The sequence below is a fragment of the Caretta caretta genome, chromosome 1 (assembly GCF_965140235.1).
Source record: "Caretta caretta isolate rCarCar2 chromosome 1, rCarCar1.hap1, whole genome shotgun sequence".
NCBI lineage: Eukaryota > Metazoa > Chordata > Testudines > Cheloniidae > Caretta > Caretta caretta.
In genome coordinates, this window is record NC_134206.1 from 270,595,083 (window position 1) to 270,618,403 (window position 23,321).

Sequence of the window (23,321 nt, forward strand, 5' to 3'; positions counted from 1 at the left end):
CAGAGTAGGCCAAAGGGCTCTTAGCTTTTTTGCTTGCTCTGTTTTTAAAACAACCTTAAAGGGAACTCTGCCACAACTGTTCTCAATATTTTGCCAGAAGAAAAGCCTCACTGGAGTCTACACAAATGAGCCCCTAATAGAGAGACTTCAGTCTGTGCAGGTTAGTCTTCTCCAGCTATTGGGGCTCAAAATTCTCCAGGATTAAGGCCCCAGTCCACCTCAGCCTTTCAGGTTCATTAGTGGGTAACCAAGTGATTTTCATTCTTTCCAGCTCTCCCTTCCAAAAGGAAAACTCAGGCCTCTTTAGGGATTTTCCTTTGCAGTTCTTCCCCAATTATGTGTCAGGCTTCCCCTCCCCTATCCCAAAGTGCTGATAACAGCTTCAAAAGAAAACACCAACCAAGAAAACCCACCCTAAAAGGCAAGAGAAAAAAAACAGAGCTAGTGATATAGGATAGGAGAGGGGTTCCACACAGTGCTTATGACTTCTGCTTAGTTTCTCCCTTAAGGATGAGGAACTCTTGCTTTTGGATCACAATACAACCCGATCAAAGTAGCAGATGTTCTTTCCCCAGGGAGGAAAGTTGTGTCCATGACTGAAATCCAGCCCAAGGAAGAGGATGAGTAATCTAAAGTCAAGGATAACAATTAAACAAACATACAGAATTTGCCACTACATTTTTTAACAGTGTATCTCCTTCCATCTTAAATACTATGGAGCCTGAAAGAATCTGAATCCTTCAATTCCATGGCAACAACTTGGGCAGAAGAGACATATAGCCACACAGGAAGTCTGCAAAGCTGCCACCTGCTCATTCATCAACAACTTTGTAAATCAGTACAGGCATGACCTTCAATTCTCAACAGTAACATTCTTTTGCAAAATGATATTCCAAGTACTCCCAAAATAGACTACTAGTTTTAGGGGAGGGATAACACTTACTGCTCAGTACATCTCAACCATGGTGTGCTGAGTGAGGCTTTAGGATCCAGAATGGAAATTTTTTCTTTCCTAATGGCCATTCAGGGACAGACTTTTGTAGTGATCAACTCCCCTGAAAAAATCTTTCAGTCGTTTTGGTTTCTTATATAAAGCAAAGGGAGGTAGTCCCATAACAAGTGCCATGTAAGTGCTGGGCTACATAGATTTATGTATACAGTTAAAGCTAACTAAAGTTACTTGCAGAAGCAAGAATGTAGTGTTACAGTACTAATTGGGAGGTATTCATCTTGGGTGTGGCCAAGCCCCAGAACTGTTTGGATAAGTCTGAACTGCCTCCTATATTCGCGGGGAGACAAGTGTAAAGGGCTGGTCTACTCACTGATTTAGCTACAGTGTATCTTAGAAACTGATTTTAGAAATTACTTTTGCACACAATATCAACTTGAAAATCTGTTCTTTTCTGAATGACTGGAGCCTTGCAGAATTGTCAAATGTGCCAGCACTGTACAAAATCTACTTGGTTACCTTTTACCTTGAATCTTAAGGCTGCTGGTTTGTCATGGCAAAAAGTCACAATTTTAGCTGCAAAAATCCTAAAAAAAAAAAATCACAGCACACTTTTCCAAGTGAATGAAGTGTTTTTACTTTTAAAAATGTACTGAAACATTTCAATTTATAAAACAAACAAAAAAGTGCCTCAAATTCATGTAGGAATAATGCATAATAGAATACTGAAGAAAAGTCTTATAAAAGCGGTATCAGGCCTTGCCTAAAGTAGGTTATGCATTCCTAAATCACATGGTTTTATCTCTCACCTGTCTTCACTCAACACATTTACACATGAAGAAAATGAACATTCTGTAGAAGCACTATCTTGTTACAGGAAGAGAGCACTTTTCATTTTTAAGGAAAGCTAAAAGATGCTCCACAAAATACTGAGTAGCAATGACATTTTTAAATTGCAAAAGCCATGACAAACTTTGATTAACCATAAAGATAACCTAGGTGGTTTTTCCTCACATACAAAAAATATCTGAAGCAACTAGGGTTTGGCAGAGTTTCTCTAACTCCAACCACCACCTGTACAAACCAGACTAAAGAATTCCAGTAATGTTTACAAATCACAGCATTAAAAAGTTTCTCTTAACTCTTTTAAACTTTGTTTTTGTACCTCTCTTGGATTCTGAAGAGTTTTCCATACTGGAGGTAGTACTACAAGATCAAGTTGAAGATTTATAGTGAAGAACTGCTGTTGTGCTAAAGAACTAACCACTCTGCGGTTACTGCACTTTGAAGTTTAATCTTTTTTTAAGAGGCACTATCCCATGCCTAAAATATATTCACTTAAGATACATGCTACAGTATGGGTCAGGTTGCTACATACCTCAGGCTCAGGGAAGCCAGAGTGCTAAAACTGCTACATTAAGCATCAAGCAATATAACCTGCAGTAAAGAGAAGTGTGACATTTACTACTGCTCTTTGAGTATACTGAGTACAAAGTTATTTTTAAAAAAGTGGCCCCCTGCTTCCCAATAGAGATATCAGGGTGGCAGCCCTTAGCAAGAGCTGAAATTTTATGTGACACAAGGCTGACATGCGACCTGCAAGTCTCCAAGGAAATTTTAGATCAACTATGGACTCTTTGAAAGGGTCAGAATTCACCATTCTTACTCAAGTTGAGCAGTACCTTGGGTATCTGCAAGTATCCCACTGGTTTCAATAGGAATACGCCCAAAATAAGGACTATTCAACCTGGTGACAGACTCTAGCCTTCAGACTGTAAGCTCTTTTGGTCAAGAGCTGTCTTTGTGTATTCTGTGAAGTGCACAGAAAACTACCAAACAGTATATGCAAGGCCTTCAAAAGACAACTTTCTGTGTAATTATGTCCTGCTAATTATACACAGTTTGCATCCAGCAGTTCTATGGTTCCAAAATGTGTTTAAACAGGAAGCATTCTACTCAAGCCTCCAAGCCCTCTATAATCCTTGTGCCTGCCATGTTTCCCAGGCAACACTGCCTAATAAAACAGGAAGTGCCTTGCCAGTTTTAGTGCCAGCTCCTTGCTATAGGATGCACAGTAGTGCTAACATCCACTTTCATCACAGTTGTGGTAGAAACTCACATAACGCAGTGGGCCATGCTTGTGTTCTGGGCCAAGGAGACTACCAAACTAATTTTAATTCTGCAAAATGCGATCAGTTTTCTCTCCCATGCCCTACTGTCTCAGCAACACTACTGCTGGTTGAAGTATGCAGCTCAAAAAGCAAGGGTGCCACAACAACAAAAAGCAGCCATATCTGCCCAACAGGGGCACAGCTGTGTCCTGCATCCCTCCTCATGTGGTTTGGGTGTTGGGACAAGAAATGGGGGAAAACTACCTACCCGGTAAGATTTCAAAGTTATTTTCATATGCTTTTAATTGCTCTGGAAATGATCCATTAGAGAAGCTACAGAAAAAAAGAATGATGTCACTTACAGAACCACAACCAGAAGCCATAAGGCTGCCTGCAGAGTCTCAAGCAGAAAATTAATTGACGAGAACGGTATAAGGAAAATCAAAAGGCAGATCTACACTTAAAACATGACAGTGGAGCAGCTGCACTGGTGCTGTGCCACTGTTGCCCTTCAGTGAAGACACCAGTATGCCAGTGGGAGCTTCTCCCGTCGGCATGAGAGGCGGTGGCTATGTTGACGGGAGAAGCCCTCCTGTCAAGACAGCAGTCCACACTGGGGGCGTCAGGTCAGCATAACTGCATCGGTCAGGGGTGTGGATTTTTTATGCTCGAGTGACATAATTTTACTGAGGTAAGTTTATAGTGCAGATCTGGCAAAGCCTTTCAGCCCCAACCCTTTCCCCAAATAAAGCAATAAAGCTAGCTATCCACTGCTGGTACGTTACTAGTACAAAGGCTAAAAGTCTATGGCACCATCTCTGGTCCTGCCAATACATTTAAAAATCACGATTTAGCTGCCCAACAACCCCATCCATCCCACAGCTTCTTTTAAATGCCAATTTTCACTACTGCAAGGTACTCAGTACAGTATGGACAGCATTAGCCAGCATAATGCCATTTTGTGATTTTAAGTTCACAGACACATGCAGATGTTGCTGCCCATTAGCTGGAAATACTTCACAGGATACATAGACTCCAAAGTGGAAACAGATAAACATGAATTAAATAAATGAGTTTATTTCACCCTTTCTATAAGCAACAAATATAAAGTATGGAAAAGTCAGGGATGATTTTGTGGACCTAGTTTCTTTTTGACTTTAGACATTTTGCCATCTTTTGCTCCCCTCCCTCAAAACCGGGGACCAAGAGAGCTGTAGCTCATCTATCAGAGTCCTGGGAGATCAATACACAGCTCCCTTTAATCCAAAACGGAAGAGCTAACAAAATATGTAGTATTTCTAAATTAAAAAAATAAAAAGTTTTTGAAATAAACCAGAGACCAGTCATCTTCATATCTTCGTTAAGAGTTCTGTTTTTCCAAAGCAGGTATGTTTAAGGCACTCATGCTGACTACTATACAAGTTGGCATATTGGTTACCAGTAACTTTATGCAGAATTTTAACACTGAACCACATAAGTAGGCAGTGATGTTATGCCTACTGCAGTCCAAGCCCTAAAAATACTCATGTTTTAGTAAAATAAACATGAATGAGATTCAGCTAGTTATTGTAGCAGAGAGAGAATGATGCCTGTTATACCAAGAAAGTGTCAAGTACTCCAATTCAGTTTGCTCATCTGGAAGAGGATTCAATTACAGACTATAGCTAATGTTTTCATCCTCACTACTGTCCCTAAGTCTTTATAGCCTGTGTTTTGAAGAGGCAGGAAATGAAGATGAGCGAATATTTAATGTTATAAAAGGAGCTTTCAGGTACCAAAGAATCTGAAGTGACATTTTACTATTAAAGGTTGGCAGCAAGCCCAGTGAGTGTATAAAGTGAAGCATTTAGCTTAAGAAGGCATATCAGATGTGCCTCCCTACTGAAAACAAAACAAAGGAGTCAGTCAGAATGTACCTGCTAGCATGTTCCAATACAGAAAAACTCAAGACTGGAGAGTGACATGCTCAACGACAAAAAACCCCCGAACGGCTGGCACTGTCATACACTATACACCTTGACCTGGCTCCCAGCATAGATACTACTGTTAAATAAATGATCGATTGTCAAGTTTCACATAAATGGTAGGACAGGCCCAGTTTCAAGACAATAAATGGCAACTGGATACTTTTTATTATTATTTAATAGAGCAGTTCCCCAGCAGACTCCTGCCCAGAGTCATAACCAGACTTTTAAAAAGTATATATGTTTTTAAGATCTGAAAATTTGTCTATTTTTTACAAAACGGATTCCAGGAAATTTAAAAGGCAATACCATAGAGACCTTAGGTGCAGAAGTCAGGTGTAATCATTCAAAGCATTCAAGTAGGAATATGGTAATATAAATATTTGAAAAGCATTTATCATCATAAATGTTCAAAACAAAATTGATAACTCATTCCAAACTAAAAACTGAGCTTTATAGCACATATTTCCCTGAACAGAAAAAAATATACGTAACCTTCTCAAATATTTCTAGAGGCATGAAAGCTTTTTCCTTGGTTAGTTACATTAGAAGACTTGCCTTTGATTAAATTCCTTTCTTTCCAAACATGGAAAGTATTACATCGGTCCACTGTTAAAACAGACAATATGTTGCAAATTAATTCTGGTATAACGTGTTTCAACAAAGCCTAGAGTATAAAGGTGTTGAGGTGACACTGAGTTTAATAGTCATCTCCTCTGCTGACAACTTCTTTGCATGTTGGGCGCAATAATATGGTATGCTCAAACTGGGCGGTATATGAGCCTTTAATGTCGCATAAGGGAGGATATGGATCCACTATCCCCAAGTCACACAGGTTCTTCAGAGCCATTAGATATTTACTTTCTCCCAGACGATCTAGCCATCTGCGGCAGAAGGCAAGAGTGCCAAAGTTTTCATTGATAACATTTAGCAAATGTTTTGCTCTTGGAAGCCTAGAAGAAAGAATGCACTGAATTAACTGCGAAGAAAAAAAAAAGGTACCACCAAGAAAGCATTTAATACAGAAATAAAAGCCATGTAAAAAGATAAATGTGGGGGTGTTACACAAATGCAAAGCCAGTGATTTTGATGTCTTTTTCACATCACCTAAGGTTCTGTTCAAGGAGAAAAGTTAAAACTTTATTTTTCCACTGAAAAATACAGCTTTCAAAACAAACCAAAAATGCTGCTGCCCTATTCACTCAGGTTTGCAAAACAGAGGAGAAAAGGTTTGAACTCTTGCCTACCAAGCTCGCCTCAATTCCGGAGAGCGAGATGAAAAGGATAACTTCAAAACCTAGTCAGGCTCATTTACATGCCAACATAATTAAGCATAAGAGGTTTTTGTTTTTTTTTTTTTAAAGAAAGGGAACTGTCAACAGAATTATTCACTTTGTAAACGACAAGTATTCCAAGTCTATCGTCCTGAAGTTTCTAATTTACTAAACTAATTTGGGATTAAGCTTTGACACCGGTAAATATCACTTTCACTTCTGAAAGTCAAATGATTTGTAAAATCTGTAACAAATGTGCAAAATATGTATAATCTTCCATTTTTGTTTTGTCAAGACAGCTAAGAAGTGTACAACTTCAAAACTTAAGTATTTACAGACATGAGCTTTTCCTTTTGCAACCTTAATGTTAATACAAAAAAGCATATAATGCATTTTACATATATGCACACAAAACACACGGACACTTACTTCTAAATGTTGTGGATGCAGTAAGAAGACCTGGAAACAGTGCTGTGCATCTAGTGCACCATACTGTTACTTGCTATATTGTGTGTCTTACTCTGATTACCTGTGCTTCAAAAATACTTATCTGTTTCATTTCTAAAAATGCCATGTAATGCAATCCCAGTGAAATCTGGAAGTTAGCCTAAATTATTGGAGCACTTCATTTTATGTCAATGCACTGTTCTGAGTTGTTAATTTTTAAATACTCAAACATCCCAGCATCCTCAGCAGATGACGACACTAACAGTTTAACCAGCTCTGTTCCCAAAAAGAGATTTGCTTGTGCTACTGAACCATAAGTCACAGAAGCTCCCGGAAGGAAACAAGAAAAGCATCTGGGGTAGAGAGAAGGGGGAATTGTGAAGTTACAAAAAATATTTATTCTCTCATGTATGTATGTTATGATAGGAATATAGACTACATTTAGAGGGCATCACCTTTACTGATTTTTTTTTTTGCTATTTTCAAGCTCTGAGGTAAGAACTGTGTCATCCTGTGTGTGTGAACAGAGTCTAGTACACACACATATACACAGGTTTCAGAGTAGCAGCCGTGTTAATCTGTGTCCGCAAAAAGAAAAGGAGGACTTGTGGCACCTTAGAGACTAACAAATTTATTTGAGCATAAGCTTTTGTGAGCTACATGCATCCGATGAAGTGAGCTGTAGCTCACAAAAGCTTATGCTCAAATGAATTTGTTAGTCTCTAAGGTGCCACAAGTCCTCCTTTTCTTTTTACACATATACACGTACATATTACAGCGCAGGTCATAAAAGAGCATCATTTACATTAGTCTTTTCAAGTCCCTTGAAAGATCTGATATTAGTTAAGAGGCTTTGCTGTACCCCAGCCCTAATGAAAAAAAGTGACAGCTTCCTCCAGTGCAGTAAAAAGAGCTTCAAAACCAGATCTAACCTTATTGGCACGTGCCCAACATCAAAATTTTTCATATAATGAGAACATTCCATGTCATCATGAACAACACCCTTTCCTGTGCTACCAAAGGTTTCTATAGCATATATTTCACCTTCCTAAAAGAAAAAAAAAAAGACAAGTGAACATTATGTAAATACATGAAAAGTAAATCAATAGTCAAACGTTGAAACTTCTTGTATAATTAACAGTTTAAGTCTAGCAAAATATGAACAGCAGGCAAACGTACATTACAAGGAATTAAACATGGATTGGTTCTTTCACTAAATAGCACCCTCAAAACTCTGAAATATTTAAAGTAAACTATGTTTCAATAACTCTTTAATTAACGTTAGGCTGGTCATGGAAATATTCCTTACTCCTTTTCTGCAGGGATCATCTGTAGTGGTAAGATGACAGTTAAATCCTTGCCCTCTTTCTTACACTGCTAACAAGAAAGTCAGTATAGATAACAATTGCACTGGTGCTTTTTGTGATGAGAACATGTCATGACTGACCCAAGTAATTTCTCATAGGCCACTAAACATCTGTCAATAGTAAGTCACCTGATCACTACTGACCATGACTGGATTAGAAGCAGGGACCTAGAAATAAAATTAAAGGCTCCTTATCCCAGTACCAATCTTCTAAACAAGCCCTTGCTTTCTGATCCTGTTATTCCATTTAAAAATTAGATGCAGATCAAAATTGCAACTGGATGCGCTTGGCATCTAATGTAATATACTTATTACCTCTGTGCTTGGAACAACTTTCCTTAACTTGTGCAACCTGTCCTTCAAAATGCTTCTTAAAACCCATCTTTCTGCCAAACCTAGCTAACACTTACCTCCGATTACAGTTTACAAACATGCCTAACTGTTTTGAATCTGTCAAAATTAGACTGCAAACTTTTCAACTAAAAGCAACATGTCCAGCTCTGTTTGCAAGGCATCATGAACAGCTATAATACTACAGAAATAATTCCCATGCAAAAATTCACTGAAAGGATTAATTTTGTAAATACATAAAGTTAAATGACCAATAAGAACAAAGTCTGTTAGTTTATAGTTAAGGTTCCCCAATCAACCTTAGACGACATAATATTAATGCTCCTCATCTTTACCATAAAGGAACCTTTTTTATACCCAGTCACCACACTGCAATGACCTCTTCTGAAATCCTGATATGAAGCACAAACCTTCACCCTCACCACAAATACAGATTTACTAAGCACATCTCAGGGGTCACCAATGCACACAATAACACTTCCCTTCTCATACACACTTCAACAACAAGGAACACTTGTGCTGTATTTCTTATCTTCCATGCACATTCCAAAAACAACTTTACCTTATAATCAAAATTCCACTAGAAACTGGACAGCCTAATCTACTGGATCCACCGTACTTCCGTACTCCAAACGTCCAAATTCTTATTTTAAGTTCATCCTCTAACTTTAGAATTCCTGGCTCTTGTTTTCCTTCTGAAAACTACAATATTCTAACAGTATTACTTAAGTATACGTATTCACAATTTTAACTAACTTAAGTCCGTTTTATTACAAGATCCCAGAACTTTAATTTCAGAAAAGTGACTGGTAGCTGGAATAGTGGAGTCATGAAGACGAAATGCCAAGCTCCAAAATGATGTTCAATATTTCACAAAAATTGTACTATGCATAGCAAGGTCAATTCCATTATTTTCCATGTGGGCACAAATACTACACACTTGGACAATGCAAGAGATAGTTTTCTTTTGGTGACATATTTAGAAAAAGTTAAGTGGAAGAGAGTTAAATACTTAAGATCTCTCAGTGTACCTCCATTCTTGTTGCTTCTCCTCCCTTCACAATGGGCACAGTTTTTCCAGCATGTATCCTATATGGCCCAATTGAATGTCCATTCAGATTGCGAATTGGTTTCACTATTACAGAAAACAAAGTAAAATATAAATAATTAGGTAAGTCACTAAAGGATGTTTAACCCTTCAATGCCAGTGATATTAGCCCACACGTGGAGTACTGGAAGCGAACTGAAAGACCCATACATATTGCAGAAGGAACAACAGAAAATCACTCTGTTCTTGTACAAATTTCAGCCAGGCAAGATCCCAACTTATTGTATATATGGAGTAATGGCTTTATTACTATGAGTGTCATAATTCAGGCCTTAAGGAAACTACTTAATTCTAACCAGTAGATATTTATTTACTATGTATTTTGCAAACAAGAATTATGAAAGGCTGTTCTCACTTTTCAAGTCTGAGTACAGTAAATGCCAGATGTGGTGCTTTTGACAGTGTTTGTTGAGTATAAACAGTGAGTTCTCAATCATTCAGGGAAAAGTTCCTTTAGGATACAGTTGAGGAAAGTGATCATATGAGTATGTATAATGCAAGTTACTTGTAACACACACTTATACTACCACAAGCAAAGATCACTTCAACAGCTAGGAATAAAGTAGGATTTGTACAAACACTCCCGGGATAGCTATTTCTACATACTCTAAAGGAGAGAGCTTGCCTTGATATGTTTTGCCATCAATTTCGACCTCATAGGACTCCATAACTTCTTGGATGGCTTCACCAACATCACAGAGACGAACATCTATTCCAGCACACTGAAAATAAGAGATAAACAGAGAAAAGTTTGAAAATCTATTATGAGGGATTTAGCTTGTGTTTAAATTTCAGAACCCAGTAACAATTAATTTTCATAATTAGTTTACCTTTATACCAGTATTAGTAGCATCTTTTACTGCTTGTAATAGTCTATCATATTTTGGATTGAATGTAACAGTAAAAGCACAGTCAATAATATGACCTGAAATCAGAACAAGAAATTAGATTCGTACAATGTTTCCATCCAATGAAACAATCCAACAATATCATAAGGAATCATAAGGAAAAAACCAACCACTAATGTGTGTTCCAAAGTCTATTTTGCAAATATCATCATATTGCAATACTGTAGGATCTCCAGCATTGGGAGTGTAGTGGGCTGCACAGTTATTCAGAGAACACCCAGTGGGAAATGCAAGACCTGCATTTAAACCATTTTCTTTTATCAGCTTACGTGAGCAGTCTTCGAGTTTTTCACTAGGAAAAGAGAGATGTTTCTATTAAAATCACACAATGTACTAAGACAGTTAATTTTAAAGCACTTGTTTACAAATATGAGAACATACAAGTCAAAGAAAAGCATTAGCCTAAACATTTAATTTCATTTTATTTGTAACATACAATCAGAAAAAGGTACAGAGCCGAAAAGTAAGCCCAGTTAGTAATGATTTAGTTCCTTATTTTATTCTAATCTGTTTTGAGACTGTTTAATTCAGTCCTGTGTTTGACCATATTAATTTGTTTTCCTAATGTTTTTACTCAAATTTGAAAGAATATACTTTGCAAAATATATTTAACTAGTCAGGGACACAATATTCACAATATAAATTCTGGGCAAATGAAACTGATTTATTTTAGTACAGTTACTTATAGCACAGAGACTTTATAGTCTCAAAACTGTTTAGTAATGTGATCAAACAGATTTTCCAACTACTCAAAAAAGATAATTCAATCAAAAAATAATATACTATTTCCATATATTAATAGCTAAGGGGGTAAAATTAAAGCTTGTTGCATTATGTATATTTTCTTGGGCCTTGCCTACACTGGTTTTCTTAGCCACTGGTTTAGCTACAGTGATACAGCTACATCAGCGCAAGCCCTCATGTAATCCCAGCCCTCCGGTGTAAACCGTGACTCACATCACTGTAGTTTATCCCACATCCCAGTATCAAATACCAAAGACTCAGAAGAAAGATTACCTGGATAATTATTTCTTTTTAACATTAACCCTGAAAATCAAAAGTTTTAATTTCTGAGCTCCCAGGTGAGAATGTCACAGAAGGAGGATTGCGCACTTGCTTTTCCAGCAGAAGCATGACCAGAATGAAAACGATGCTAGTGAGGAAGCAGTAATATGCAGGAAAGATAGTGCTGTGGGGGGTATGTGTATACATGCTAGCTTTGTGCCTCTTTTCCCATTCCTAACAGTAGACTGCACCTATGCTGCTCCTACACACAGTATTTTACTGGAAATGCTGGCAGGAACTGGGAAGAGATGCTTGTGACACTATCCGAGTCACATGCTGCTTCTCCTGGCACCCTGAGGAAGTTTTCTGTACAAGAACAGCAGAGGCACAGAACCGAAAAACATACAACTCAGGTGCTAAAGTGAGAAACAGATAAACACAATGGTCAAGTTAGTATGGGAACTCAATACTAAGAACTCCACTGACTAAAGAAATGGTGCTGATGGACTCTATAGACAAGAGGAAATGAAAGGAATAAATGGGAGACATTGAAAGAACCCACCAAAAAGTACCCTTAACTCAGAGCATACAAAGTGCAATCAAATTAAGTGAGACATTTTGACAACCCCCTGGCTACAAAATGTAGTTTTTATAATAGTGTCTTTCAAGAAAAATGTCTTTATCCTCACCAGATTTCTATCATTGTCATTCCAGGTTTGATCCAGCTCATAACATATTTCCTCACTTGTCTGTGTGCCTCAGCAGCCTCCCGAAAATCATTCCAAATCTCTTCACTGGCTTGATCTAGGGCTTTCTTTTCATCGCTTGTAGTTCTCCAAGCAGCAGTTCGCCTTTAAAGTAAACATGATGTACAAGTGTTAAAATTAAAACCACCACCAGTCATCACCACAGTATTTATTAGAACTCTGATCTGAGGATTGCAAAATGCTTACACAGTCACTTAATAATTAACTCTCAATGTCCCTTTGGGGTATGAAAGATACTTATTTTTGTTTTTTAAAAAAAAATCTCTAGGCACCCAAACAATTAATTAGACTTACAATCCTACATGATCATCCAGCAGTGAAAAAATCATATCCAAATAATGAATTAACTCAGTCAGCCAGTAAATCAACCCCCCTTTAGTCTCCCAGGAACTTATGCTCAACTTTCCCCCAAACTCCATGAAATAAACAATTTTTGTGACATCTTTTAGGCTGGCAGGTCAGAGACCATTTAGAGCTTTACACGTCATGATCAACATCTTAAATTCTATCCAGAGACTAAAATAAACCCAGTGCAGATCTCAGAGCCATGTGCTCTCAGCAACATGCTCCACTCAATGAGTAAGGTGCTACGTTCTCCATTAGCTTCAGTCCTTAAATGGTTTTAAGCCGTAGCTCCATGTAGAACGCACTACAACAGTCTAATCTTGAGGCTAGGAAGACATGAGTAACAGTTTGTAAGGACTCCTTCTGAAAGTAAAGTTGCATTCTTCTGCCCCATTACAGATGGTAAAAAGCCAGCCTGGTTACTGCTGAACTATAAACATCTAGTAGAAGCTGAGGTCTGATGTTTAGCCAGAACTTGCAAACTCTGATGACTGGTGGCAAATGTACTCCCTCAAAAGGGCTATTACCTAAGTCATCTCCTCAGTCTGCTTACCCCAACCCATCACCACCTCCTCATCTGGTTGAGGCTCAGCCAGCTCGATATCATTCATCAGAAATTTAGGTATTACTTCTCCCATCACTGTAACAGCCAGCTCGGGGGTGGGACACAGCAGAGTCACACAACAGTTCAAGAAAGGAAGTGAAGAAAAATACTTCAGCTACAGAAACTGTCTGTCTATATTTCAGAGTAGCAGCCGTGTCATAGTCCGTATCTGCAAAAAGAACAGGAGTACTTGTGGCACCTTAGAGACTAACAAATTTATTTGAGCATAAGCTTTCGCGAGCTAAAACCCTATATAAATTCACACTGCAATTATTACAACTGGAAGTTAGCCAGAACACCCTGATTCTTACAAATATCACTACGGGGTCTTTAAATAGACAAGTAGTTTGGACTTCAGTTTTATGCTATTGAAAAGACAGCACTTTCAACAACATCGCATCCTATTCCATCCTGGGATGGAACCCCTCCAAAAGACAGGGAGGGGGAGTCTGTAGGTAAAAGAAAAAGCCAGAGAAACAGTCAATGGGAATGGGGAGTGCTGTTTACAACCACAGGTCCTGAAACTTATCTGCCAATGAAATGCACCTACCTACACCTTCTCCCCAATAACGAGTTTTTAAATACATCAGAGGAAAAAAACAGCTCTGAGTACAAAGAAATCTCTGAAGTTTTTTTCAGCTAATAAATAAATAAATCAATCAAGCTTCCTGCCTCACAGGGTCTTGACTACCTCTACCAAATTCAGATCCACCGACTAACACAGTGACATTTCCTTGCTTTTCATTGACGTATATAGAACAGAAAAGACTATCTATCCCTCCTCAGGCCCTATGCTACCAGCACTCCCAGCTATCTTCGAGACACCACTGACTTCCTGAGGAAACTACAATCCATCGGTGATCTTCCTGATAACACCATCCTGGTTACTATGGATGTAGAAGCCCTCTACACCAACATTCCACACAAAGATGGACTACAAGCCACCAGGAACACTATCCCCGATAATGTCACGGCAAACCTGGTGGCTGAACTTTGTGACTTTGTCCTCACCCATAACTATTTCACATTTGGGGACAATGTATACCTTCAAATCAGCGGCACTGCTATGGGTACCTGCATGGCCCCACAGTATGCCAACATTTTTATGGCTGACTTAGAACAACGCTTCCTCAGTTCTCGTCCCCTAATGCCCCTACTCTACTTGCGCTATATTGATGACATCTTCATCATCTGGACACATGGAAAAGAAGCCCTTGAGGAATTCCACCATGATTTCAACAATTTCCATCCCACCATCAACCTCAGCCTGGCCCAGTCCACACAAGAGATCCACTTCCTGGACACTACGGTGCTAATAAGCGATGGTCACAAACACCACCCTACACCAGAAACCTACTGACCGCTATTCCTACCTAAATGCCTCCAGCTTTCACCCAGACCACACACACGATCCATTGTCTACAGCCAAGCTCTACGATACAACCACATTTGCTCCAGCCCCCCAGACAGAGACAAACACCTACAAGATCTCTATCAAGCATTCTTACAACTACAATACCCACCTGCTGAAGTGAAGAAACAGACTGACAGATCCAGAAGAGTACCCAGAAGTCACCTACTACAGGACAGGCCCAACAAAGAAAATAACAGAACGCCACTAGCCATCACCTTCAGCCCCCAATTAAAACCTCTCCAACGCATCATCAAGGATCTACAACCTATCCTGAAGGACAACCCATCGCTCTCACAAATCTTGGGAGACAGGTCAGTCCTTGCCTACAGACAGCCCCCCAACCTGAAGCAAATACTCACCAGCAACAACACACCACACAACAGAACCACTAACCCAGGAAACTATCCTTGCAACATAGTCCGTTGCCAACTGTGTCCACATATCTATTCAGGGGACACCATCATAGGGCCTAATCACATCAGCCACACTATCAGAGGCTCATTCACCTGCACATCTACCAATGTGATATATGCCATCATATGCCAGCAATGCCCCTCTGCCATGTACATTGGTCAAACTGGACAGTCTCTACGTAAAAGAATAAATGGACACAAATCAGATGTCAAGAATTATAACATTCATAAACCAGTCGGAGAACACTTCAATCTCTCTGGTCACTCGATTTCTGACCGAAAAGTGGCTATTCTTCAACAAAAAGACTTCAGAAACAGACTCCAAGGAGAGACTGCTGAATTGGAACTAATTTGTAAATTGGATACAATTAACTTAGGCTTCAATAGAGACTGGGAGTGGTTGAGTCATTACACAAAGTAAAACTATTTCCCCTTGTTTATTCCCCCCCACTGTTCCTCAGACGTTCTTGTTAACTGCTGGAAATGGCCCACCTTGATTATCACTACAAAGGGTTTTCTCCCTCCCCCCCCCCCCCCCCCCCCCGCACCCTCTCCTGCTGGTAATAGCTCATCTTAAGTGATCACTCTCCTTACAGTGTGCATGATAAACACCCATTTTTTCATGTTCTGTGCATATATAAATCTCCTCACTGTATTTTCCACTGAATGCATCCGATGAAGTGAGCTCTAGCTCACGAAAGCTTATGCTCAAATAAACTGGTTAGTCTCTAAGGTGCCACAAGAACTCCTTTTCTTTTTGCGAATAGTAAAACACTGGAGTTCTTCTTTAAGCTGGGCAATGCTGTCATGACAGAAAAATTTAGAGATGTGTCACCATGGACTAGGAAGTCCCCTAGCAGAAAGTAGCTCTTAGTGGCAATAAGATGCGAGGGCTGGCTCCACAGCCAACTGTCCACCCTGGTGCGGAGATGGAAAGAAGTACACCTGCGCCTCACTGATTTTCAGCTAGCATATGGTCCCTACTCAGATGGTGTAAATTAGAGCAGCAGAAGTGATGCTTCAGCTGGCTCACTTTGGGGTGGGCCAGCCACAGAATCAGGAAGCTGTGACTGCTGATAGTGCCCTCTCTTGTGCCATGAAGAATCTCAGCACAAGAGAGAATCTAGCCTAGCAATTGCTACTTCTGCAATGAAGACAATTTCCTGACCTGAGTGAAAATAAGGTTCCCACAGCAACAGTAACTATCCATTTATGTGTATGCATATATGGTCCTTTGTTACATGTGCAACAATACAAAAATGCTATGTACTGTGTGTGTAACGAATGCTAAAGTTACTTGATTGATATTCTTACTGTATTTGTCAAGCAGGACCACTGCCCAGCATTTTGTGATTAGTAATGATTCTACTGAAGTGCCAAAATGCAAATGGACAAGTTAAGTGTGGTCTGGCAACTTTTCAGACATTCTACTAGATTCTCAATTTAATGCTGCATTAGCAGCTTTTTGTTGTTTCCTTTTTATCCACAGATGCATAAATATCACAGCAATGAGTGCAATATAAGAACCCACAAAAAAACCCAATCATCATATGAAGCATTATCAAATGTCTTTCAAAGAAATGGAACAAAAATTTAACAGTTGCTTGCGTATCTAATTGGGATCTTTCATGCTCTAGGGGACAGTGCACTGGACTCAGTCAGGATACTAGGGTTCTAATCAGATGGGCCACAAGCCTGCTTGAGCAAGTCATTTCACCTCTCTGTGCTGCTGCTACATCCCCTCCAATCCTTTGTCTATATTGTCTACTTAAAACTATAAGCTCTTTGGGAAAGGGACCTCTAGACTCTATTATCATACAAACAATACTTAATGAGTTATATAAAATCTGTTATACAATTAGCTTTAATTGCTGTGCAAGTGACCTGTCAAGATACTGTTAATGTGGCAAACAAAGCATACTAACAGGTGCTCCAAGTTCAAAACTCTGTAAAGGCCATATAAGTGATCTGGATATTTAGTCAGGTATGAAATTCTCCCCATCTGAATACCCGTGAGGTCAAACAGGAAGGATAAACATTTTTTTAAAAATATTTTAAATTACTGGGTTTTAATTAAAAATCTACTTATTTTTGTTGCTAGTCCTTCAGCAATTTAAGACTATAAAATGGGAAGAAAGTAAAGGTGGATCTTCTCAACTTGTTTATATGTAATAACGTTTTTCCTACACTTAAAAGCCTTATCTATGTTGAAAAGACAAGTGCAGAACCACATTAACATCATTACTATGAGAATAATGTGAACACAACATTGATAAAGCAAAAATCCTAGCAAGTAAGACCATCTTCTGATATACTGAACTTCTTTTACAAGCCAAGAACACTGCAATGCTTCTGCCAGGCTCTATTCCCCCATAAGAATTTGCAGTTTGAAGTCAACGGGATTTGTACTGCTAAGTAACTTAAAAAGAAAAGGAGTACTTGTGGCACCTTAGAGACTAACCAATTTATTTGAGCATGAGCTTTCGTGAGCTACAGCTCACTTCATCAGATGTTTACCGTGGAAACTGCAGCAGACTTTATATACACACAGAGAATATGAAACAATACCTCCTCCCACCCCACTGTCCTGCTGGTAATAGCTTATCTAAAGTGATCAACAGGTGGGCCATTTCCAGCACAAATCCAGGTTTTCTCACCCTCCACCCCCCCACACAAATTCACTCTCCTGCTGGTGCTAGGAGGTATTGTTTCATATTCTCTGTGTGTATATAAAGTCTGCTGCAGTTTCCACGGTAAACATCTGATGAAGTGAGCTGTAGCTCACGAAAGCTCATGCTCAAATAAATTGGTTAGTCTCTAAGGTGCCACAAGTATTCCTTTTCTTTTTGCGAATACAGACTAACACGGCTGTTCCTCTGAAACCTAAGTAACTTAGGTGCTGCTGAAAAATCACTCTCTCACACTTACTGGCAGGAGCCTGCCTTTCAGCTCTTATTCTTGAAAATTTGGGCCTATCTGTATAAATGCACAGTAAACTTTGTTAATGTATTGAATGTTTAACTTTTCACTGTTAACACTGAAGCAATTTTGTTCTGAAGTGCTAAAGACTGGGATACTAAGACAAAAGTAGTAAAAATATAATTTTAGTTTCTAATCCTGCAAGCATTTATGCACACACTTAACTTTAAGCACAAGTAGTCCCATTGAAGTAATGGGTTATTTGAGTCAAGTTACATATCTGCTTGTGTTTTCTTCCCCCAGGATCAGGGCCTTCATTTTCAATATTTTGGTTATTTATATCAATTTTGTAAAATTAAATTAAGATACCCTACCAGCATTTATAAAATTTAATTCATTATACACTTTAATCTAAAATTGCAGTCACAAATTTTCAAATTAGTTTTACAAAGCTTCAACCTCAAAAAAATTGTTCCAGCCTGCATGCAAATTAATGTATGTACAAAAGCTCAGAGAAATCCATTTTGCCACGTCTTCCTGAAATTCAGGGAAAACAATGTATTTAGGATGCCAGACATGCTGTTTTCAAAACTCCATAACTTAGTTATTTCAAAATCCAAGTGCCTTGAAAGTAAAGATAAAAGTCTTCAGACAGAACTAACAAAAGCCAAGTTTAAAACTTAAAAACAAAGCCACTGTTAAATCAAACAAAAAAATTCATCATCTGGTAGATTTCCCCCCCTAACTTCAATTAAGCTGTTTTGCTCTATTAGTTAACTCTCCACACACAAAACATACATTCTAGGTCGCAATAAGAAAACCCAGTCCAAAATAAATTTTTGAAAAAGTATCTAACAGCAAGGGTTAAGAATAAAAGTGCAAAATCACGCTTAAAGAGTCAGAGTCAGCTTGAAAATCATATTTTCATAACAAAATTCTGTACCTAGATTAGAGAATATTCTTTTTTTCAGTTTGCTGTATGCATTTGGCAACACTGCATATCACATCAGTTTCCCTATTTTGCTAATATTCAGTTGATGTTCTTATTGCACACACTAGCATGAGGACATCACTCCCATGCACAGCTCTGAGAAGAGCTCACATGCACTCTTCACCACAAGCTCTCCAGGAGTGTTTTAACAATAACAGTGGCAAAGATTAAACAAACTGAAGCATCAGCAGGTAGGCACATAGACAGCACACTTATTTCACAGCACATGCATTATCCCCCTGGGAAGAGAGCCATATCAACAACAGCAGAAAGAATCTTATAAAATTAATTTAAATTAAAAAAAAATCTGTATATGCCCTTTAAATGGTGCTCTATCAGGCAACCAAATTATTTTTTGATTACTCAACTAGAAAACATTTGAATTGACAGCATTTCTTTAAATACCATATTATAGGTTGCTACAATATGGGAGATGTTCCTGCTCCCAAGGAAATCAAAGGAAAAAACTCATTGACTTCACTGGAAGCACGAGAAGACCTATGATCAAGAAATAATCTTGCTTCTTCATGTATAAAATGAAAATAATTACCTGTTATGGGAAATGTTCTGACATGTACTTTATCTAGTTCAAAGCAGATTTAAGTTATAGCTAACTGCTTAAGCCAGAAATGCCAGATCAGCACTTGGATTTTAGAATATCTAAATAAAAAATAGGAGTGCAATTCAAGAGTAGATTTGCTGAAAGCAAACTATGTAAAGGAACTATTTCTAGTTTAGCAAGCCTTGCTCCTCTTCAATAGCAGATTGTTTTAGGTACAAAAGAGATACATCACTAAAATAGCTTTTACAAATAGTCATATATAAAGGCTAGAGAAAATTGACCAAAATACTTATTTATTGATTCTTCAATACTTGGCTATATTTCACAACTCAACAAATGATAAAACAGGATGCCATTTCTTAATAAATTAGAAATGTTGTCCAAACTTTTATAATCTGTATTCTCTGCGTCAGCCTGTATGTAAATCTGTATCTAGAGATTTAATTCCTGGAGAGTGGGAGGGTCATTTCTCTTGGGCCATCAATTCATATGCTCTGGGTAAACCCTATTATTTGTATTATCTAGTATGCTAAAAACAACTTAGGTGAACAAAGTGGTCATTTTATCAATAAATTTGAGCATGTCTCTGACCAAGGCTGGTAACATTCACCTCCACAGAGGTGAATCAAAAGCTATATATGAAGTGTGCCTGGTTGGTTCTTCCAATGGACATAAAGAATCTGTTTACACTGGAAACCTAGTAGTCCTCCATCCTCCTACTCTAACTGGATTAACAATAATAATCCCTTTTAGGAAACCCTTTTATACCACGAACTGAAGTGAAATACCTTATTCAAATGACTTTACCTTGATACTCACAATATATTCAGTAACAATAAGTCTCAGGGTTATAGGACATATTGAACTCCTATTCATACCTATGGTGCTTGTTATATTCTATATTAGTAATAGCCATTGGCTGTGCACAGCCACTACAAATGCTTTTCAAAAATTAGAATTAAAAAAACACGAACATTTCACATTATATGAAAGGTAAGCATCTCTTAAAAGTGAGCAACGCTATATGAAATACATACTTCAGTAACCCCAGAAAAGGCACTTTGCCTTGATGAAACAATCTATTCTTTTATGGATAATTCCCAGGCAGTTTTACAAGTCATATAATTTGTCTTTAAACCACAGTCTTTTCATACTTAGAGTCACAGCAAGACCTTTCACAATATCTAACAAATATATAAAATACAAAACTAACAATGATTGAACTACAAAACCTCATAATCACAGGTTATTAAAAACTTGCAAAAGCATGGTGAAAGAATTACCAGTGAGAATACATGGAGACACAGATCTCAGTCCTATTCGATTAGGACATTATGCTTATTTTGTTATCCTGCACAAATCTAAGAAATTCAGTTCTGCACGTTGAACAAGACCATATGGACCTGATGGCCTATCTCCCGAAGGAAACAAGGAGCCCAAGTTATTTACTCTAGCAATGTTTAGATCTTTTCTTCATCTTTCACACTGATTCGGGAAATGAAATGGCCTTATAGGAACCAGAGGATACTGATACTGGTAAAGTTTCAATATGATTGTGTCTACCGAATACAGACAAAAAACTGTGTGGTTGAATACTGGATGCTCTTAAATTACCATCTGGATTATTTTCCATTATCCAATCAGATCAGATGCTCTAAACGTTTTGTGTAATGTTATTTACAAAGCAAAGATGCTCTTTGTAGAAAGGTATTTTGGAGAGAGAGAGCATCACTGAAGGGGGGAAAAGGAGCAAAAGTTCTCTCGGATATGTTTTGAAAACTCAAGGTTCTCATTCATTTTAGTTAGCTCATACTCAGTCTCTCAAAATGAACTTAAATGTCAGAACTACAGGACAACATTTAATAGGTATGGAAAATGCAGACACGAGAATAATGGCAAAAAGCTAATGTAACAGGGCAAATGCGTTCATCCTCATGCACCAGTGACAGCCCTTGGGCCCTGTAGATGCAGGTCATGTGCTTGCTCCTAGTCATGTGCCTACAGGTAATCACATAAGGATTCCTGTCTCCTCCACAGTGGAGCAGACTAGACACCAAAGGTCGGGGGGAAGGGGTGCTCCAAACCTTAGGGCAAGGGTCTGAGGGGAAGACACCAGCAGAAAGCAGGAGATGGCTGGGGAGGAATCCTCAGCTAGCAAAGGCTGTGAAGCTCTAGAAGGGCCGTAAGGACTACGAAGCCCTTTGATACAAGCACTAAAACAAGACCAGAGGTGCAAAAACAGAATTTTTTTTCTTTGGGCTGAATCTTGGTTTCTAAGTTAATAAAGAAAAGCCCTGAGTAAAAAAAATTGAAATTATACTGTTTGGAGCACAGTTTCAGCCTCCCCAGTTAATGAATCAGCCAACCAGCACACAGCCCCATCAGATTCAAAGTAGGCAACTGGATGCACAAAACAATACATCATTTGTGGTGCTAAAACAGAAGAAATTTTAATGGAACCAAAATCCCGATCTAACTGGGCCAGATCAGAATCAAAAATTTAGATAATCTGGACAATGGGAAAGTACAAGGCTGCAGCAACAGTAGAGATCATGCACTACTGGACCTGTGTGCACTGGCTATTTGGTTAATATGGAGAGCTGGATAAACAACATTCTACTGTATCTGGACAAGACTAACTGAAGAAACTGAAAACCATAATTTAAGTAACTATGGGCAATAACTCAGCAGAAACTGCTCTAAATGTTAAAACAAGCATAAAAACCGAAACATTCAAACAACATTTAAAACGTAAGATCTGGATGTGCTGGACAAAACGACTTAATTTCATTGTGAAGGACTTGGTGCCCACAGCTCAAAATCAGAATACAGACATTAACACCCTTTACATGAAGTGCACAAACGATACCTTATTATGGGAACCTAACAGAAAAACTAGGTTACTAGTACACACCAGATCTATAAGTGAGAAAATAAAAAGACTTTTTGCTGGAACAAATCAGAGAAACAGAATTTCTCCCTACTCCATTTTATATATGAATACATAAATGCTCTAAAGGGCATCCAGGATTTGATTGCTCTTGCTTATTCTAAGTTTATACAATTGAAATTTATTTCGTCTATTAGTTCTGAGGATTTAAGAAAACAGTGAGTAAGGTATATGGTCTGGGCAGCTGTTTAATGTCCCCCAGAGACCCAAGTTATCCTAATTATCTGCTTCTCCCAGAAAGTGAAAGAAAAAAGGACATTACAACTTTGCCTTAATCAGGCGTATCAACATAAGGAAATTGTGTAGTTTGATTTGTTTTTAAATGGTCCTTTAGTAAATACTAAAGTCTACTTCTCTATGTTATGCTTACCATATTTAGAACTACTGCTAAAATAGCATAAATATTGTAGAAATCAAATTTTCTGTAAAATGTGTGGATTTCAAAAAGCCTTAAAAGTTTTATATAAGAGTTTCAAAATTTATAGTTAAAATTGAACATGTAAGGCATAAAGAATGCACAAAATACAACAAATGTGAATATGAACTACAGTATTCTCATGTACTGGTATTACTAGTTCCAAACTGAATCTTGTCAGTATTTCAAAGAAAGTGTCGAACTTTATTATAGCAGAATGCCAACTTTAGTATACATAAGGTTGAGAAGCATTTTTTGTTTAAAGGAAAACTCTTAAGTTCTCTGAAATCCCATGCTTACTCAGATTGTCTTGATATTTGCTTTGCCTTACGGGATGCTGGGTAGTGTTAGTGGTCCAAATTTGGGATCATTTGAGAAGTGGTCCTGACATACAACCCTACAACCCTTCCCCACAAAAAATAGTATTTTACAAAAATCAATGGGTTCTTAATAGGGCT

At 38.2% G+C, this 23,321-nt stretch overlaps 1 protein-coding gene across 1 annotated transcript in view; it reads right to left on the reverse strand.

Annotated features, from left to right (window-relative positions):
* Positions 1–5,184: 5,184 nt before the first annotated feature.
* The window catches only part of METAP2 (methionyl aminopeptidase 2), a 36,525-nt gene continuing 18,388 nt past the window's right edge, over positions 5,185–23,321 (reverse strand). Inside the window, exons 5-11 of the mRNA XM_048835536.2 lie at positions 12,173–12,334; positions 10,589–10,770; positions 10,401–10,495; positions 10,196–10,292; positions 9,494–9,597; positions 7,678–7,793; positions 5,185–5,977 (exon numbers count right to left, since the gene is read on the reverse strand). Coding sequence (XP_048691493.2) covers positions 5,725–5,977; positions 7,678–7,793; positions 9,494–9,597; positions 10,196–10,292; positions 10,401–10,495; positions 10,589–10,770; positions 12,173–12,334 — 1,009 coding nt within the window. The 3' untranslated portion in view covers positions 5,185–5,724. The remainder of the gene's footprint in view (positions 5,978–7,677; positions 7,794–9,493; positions 9,598–10,195; positions 10,293–10,400; positions 10,496–10,588; positions 10,771–12,172; positions 12,335–23,321) is intronic.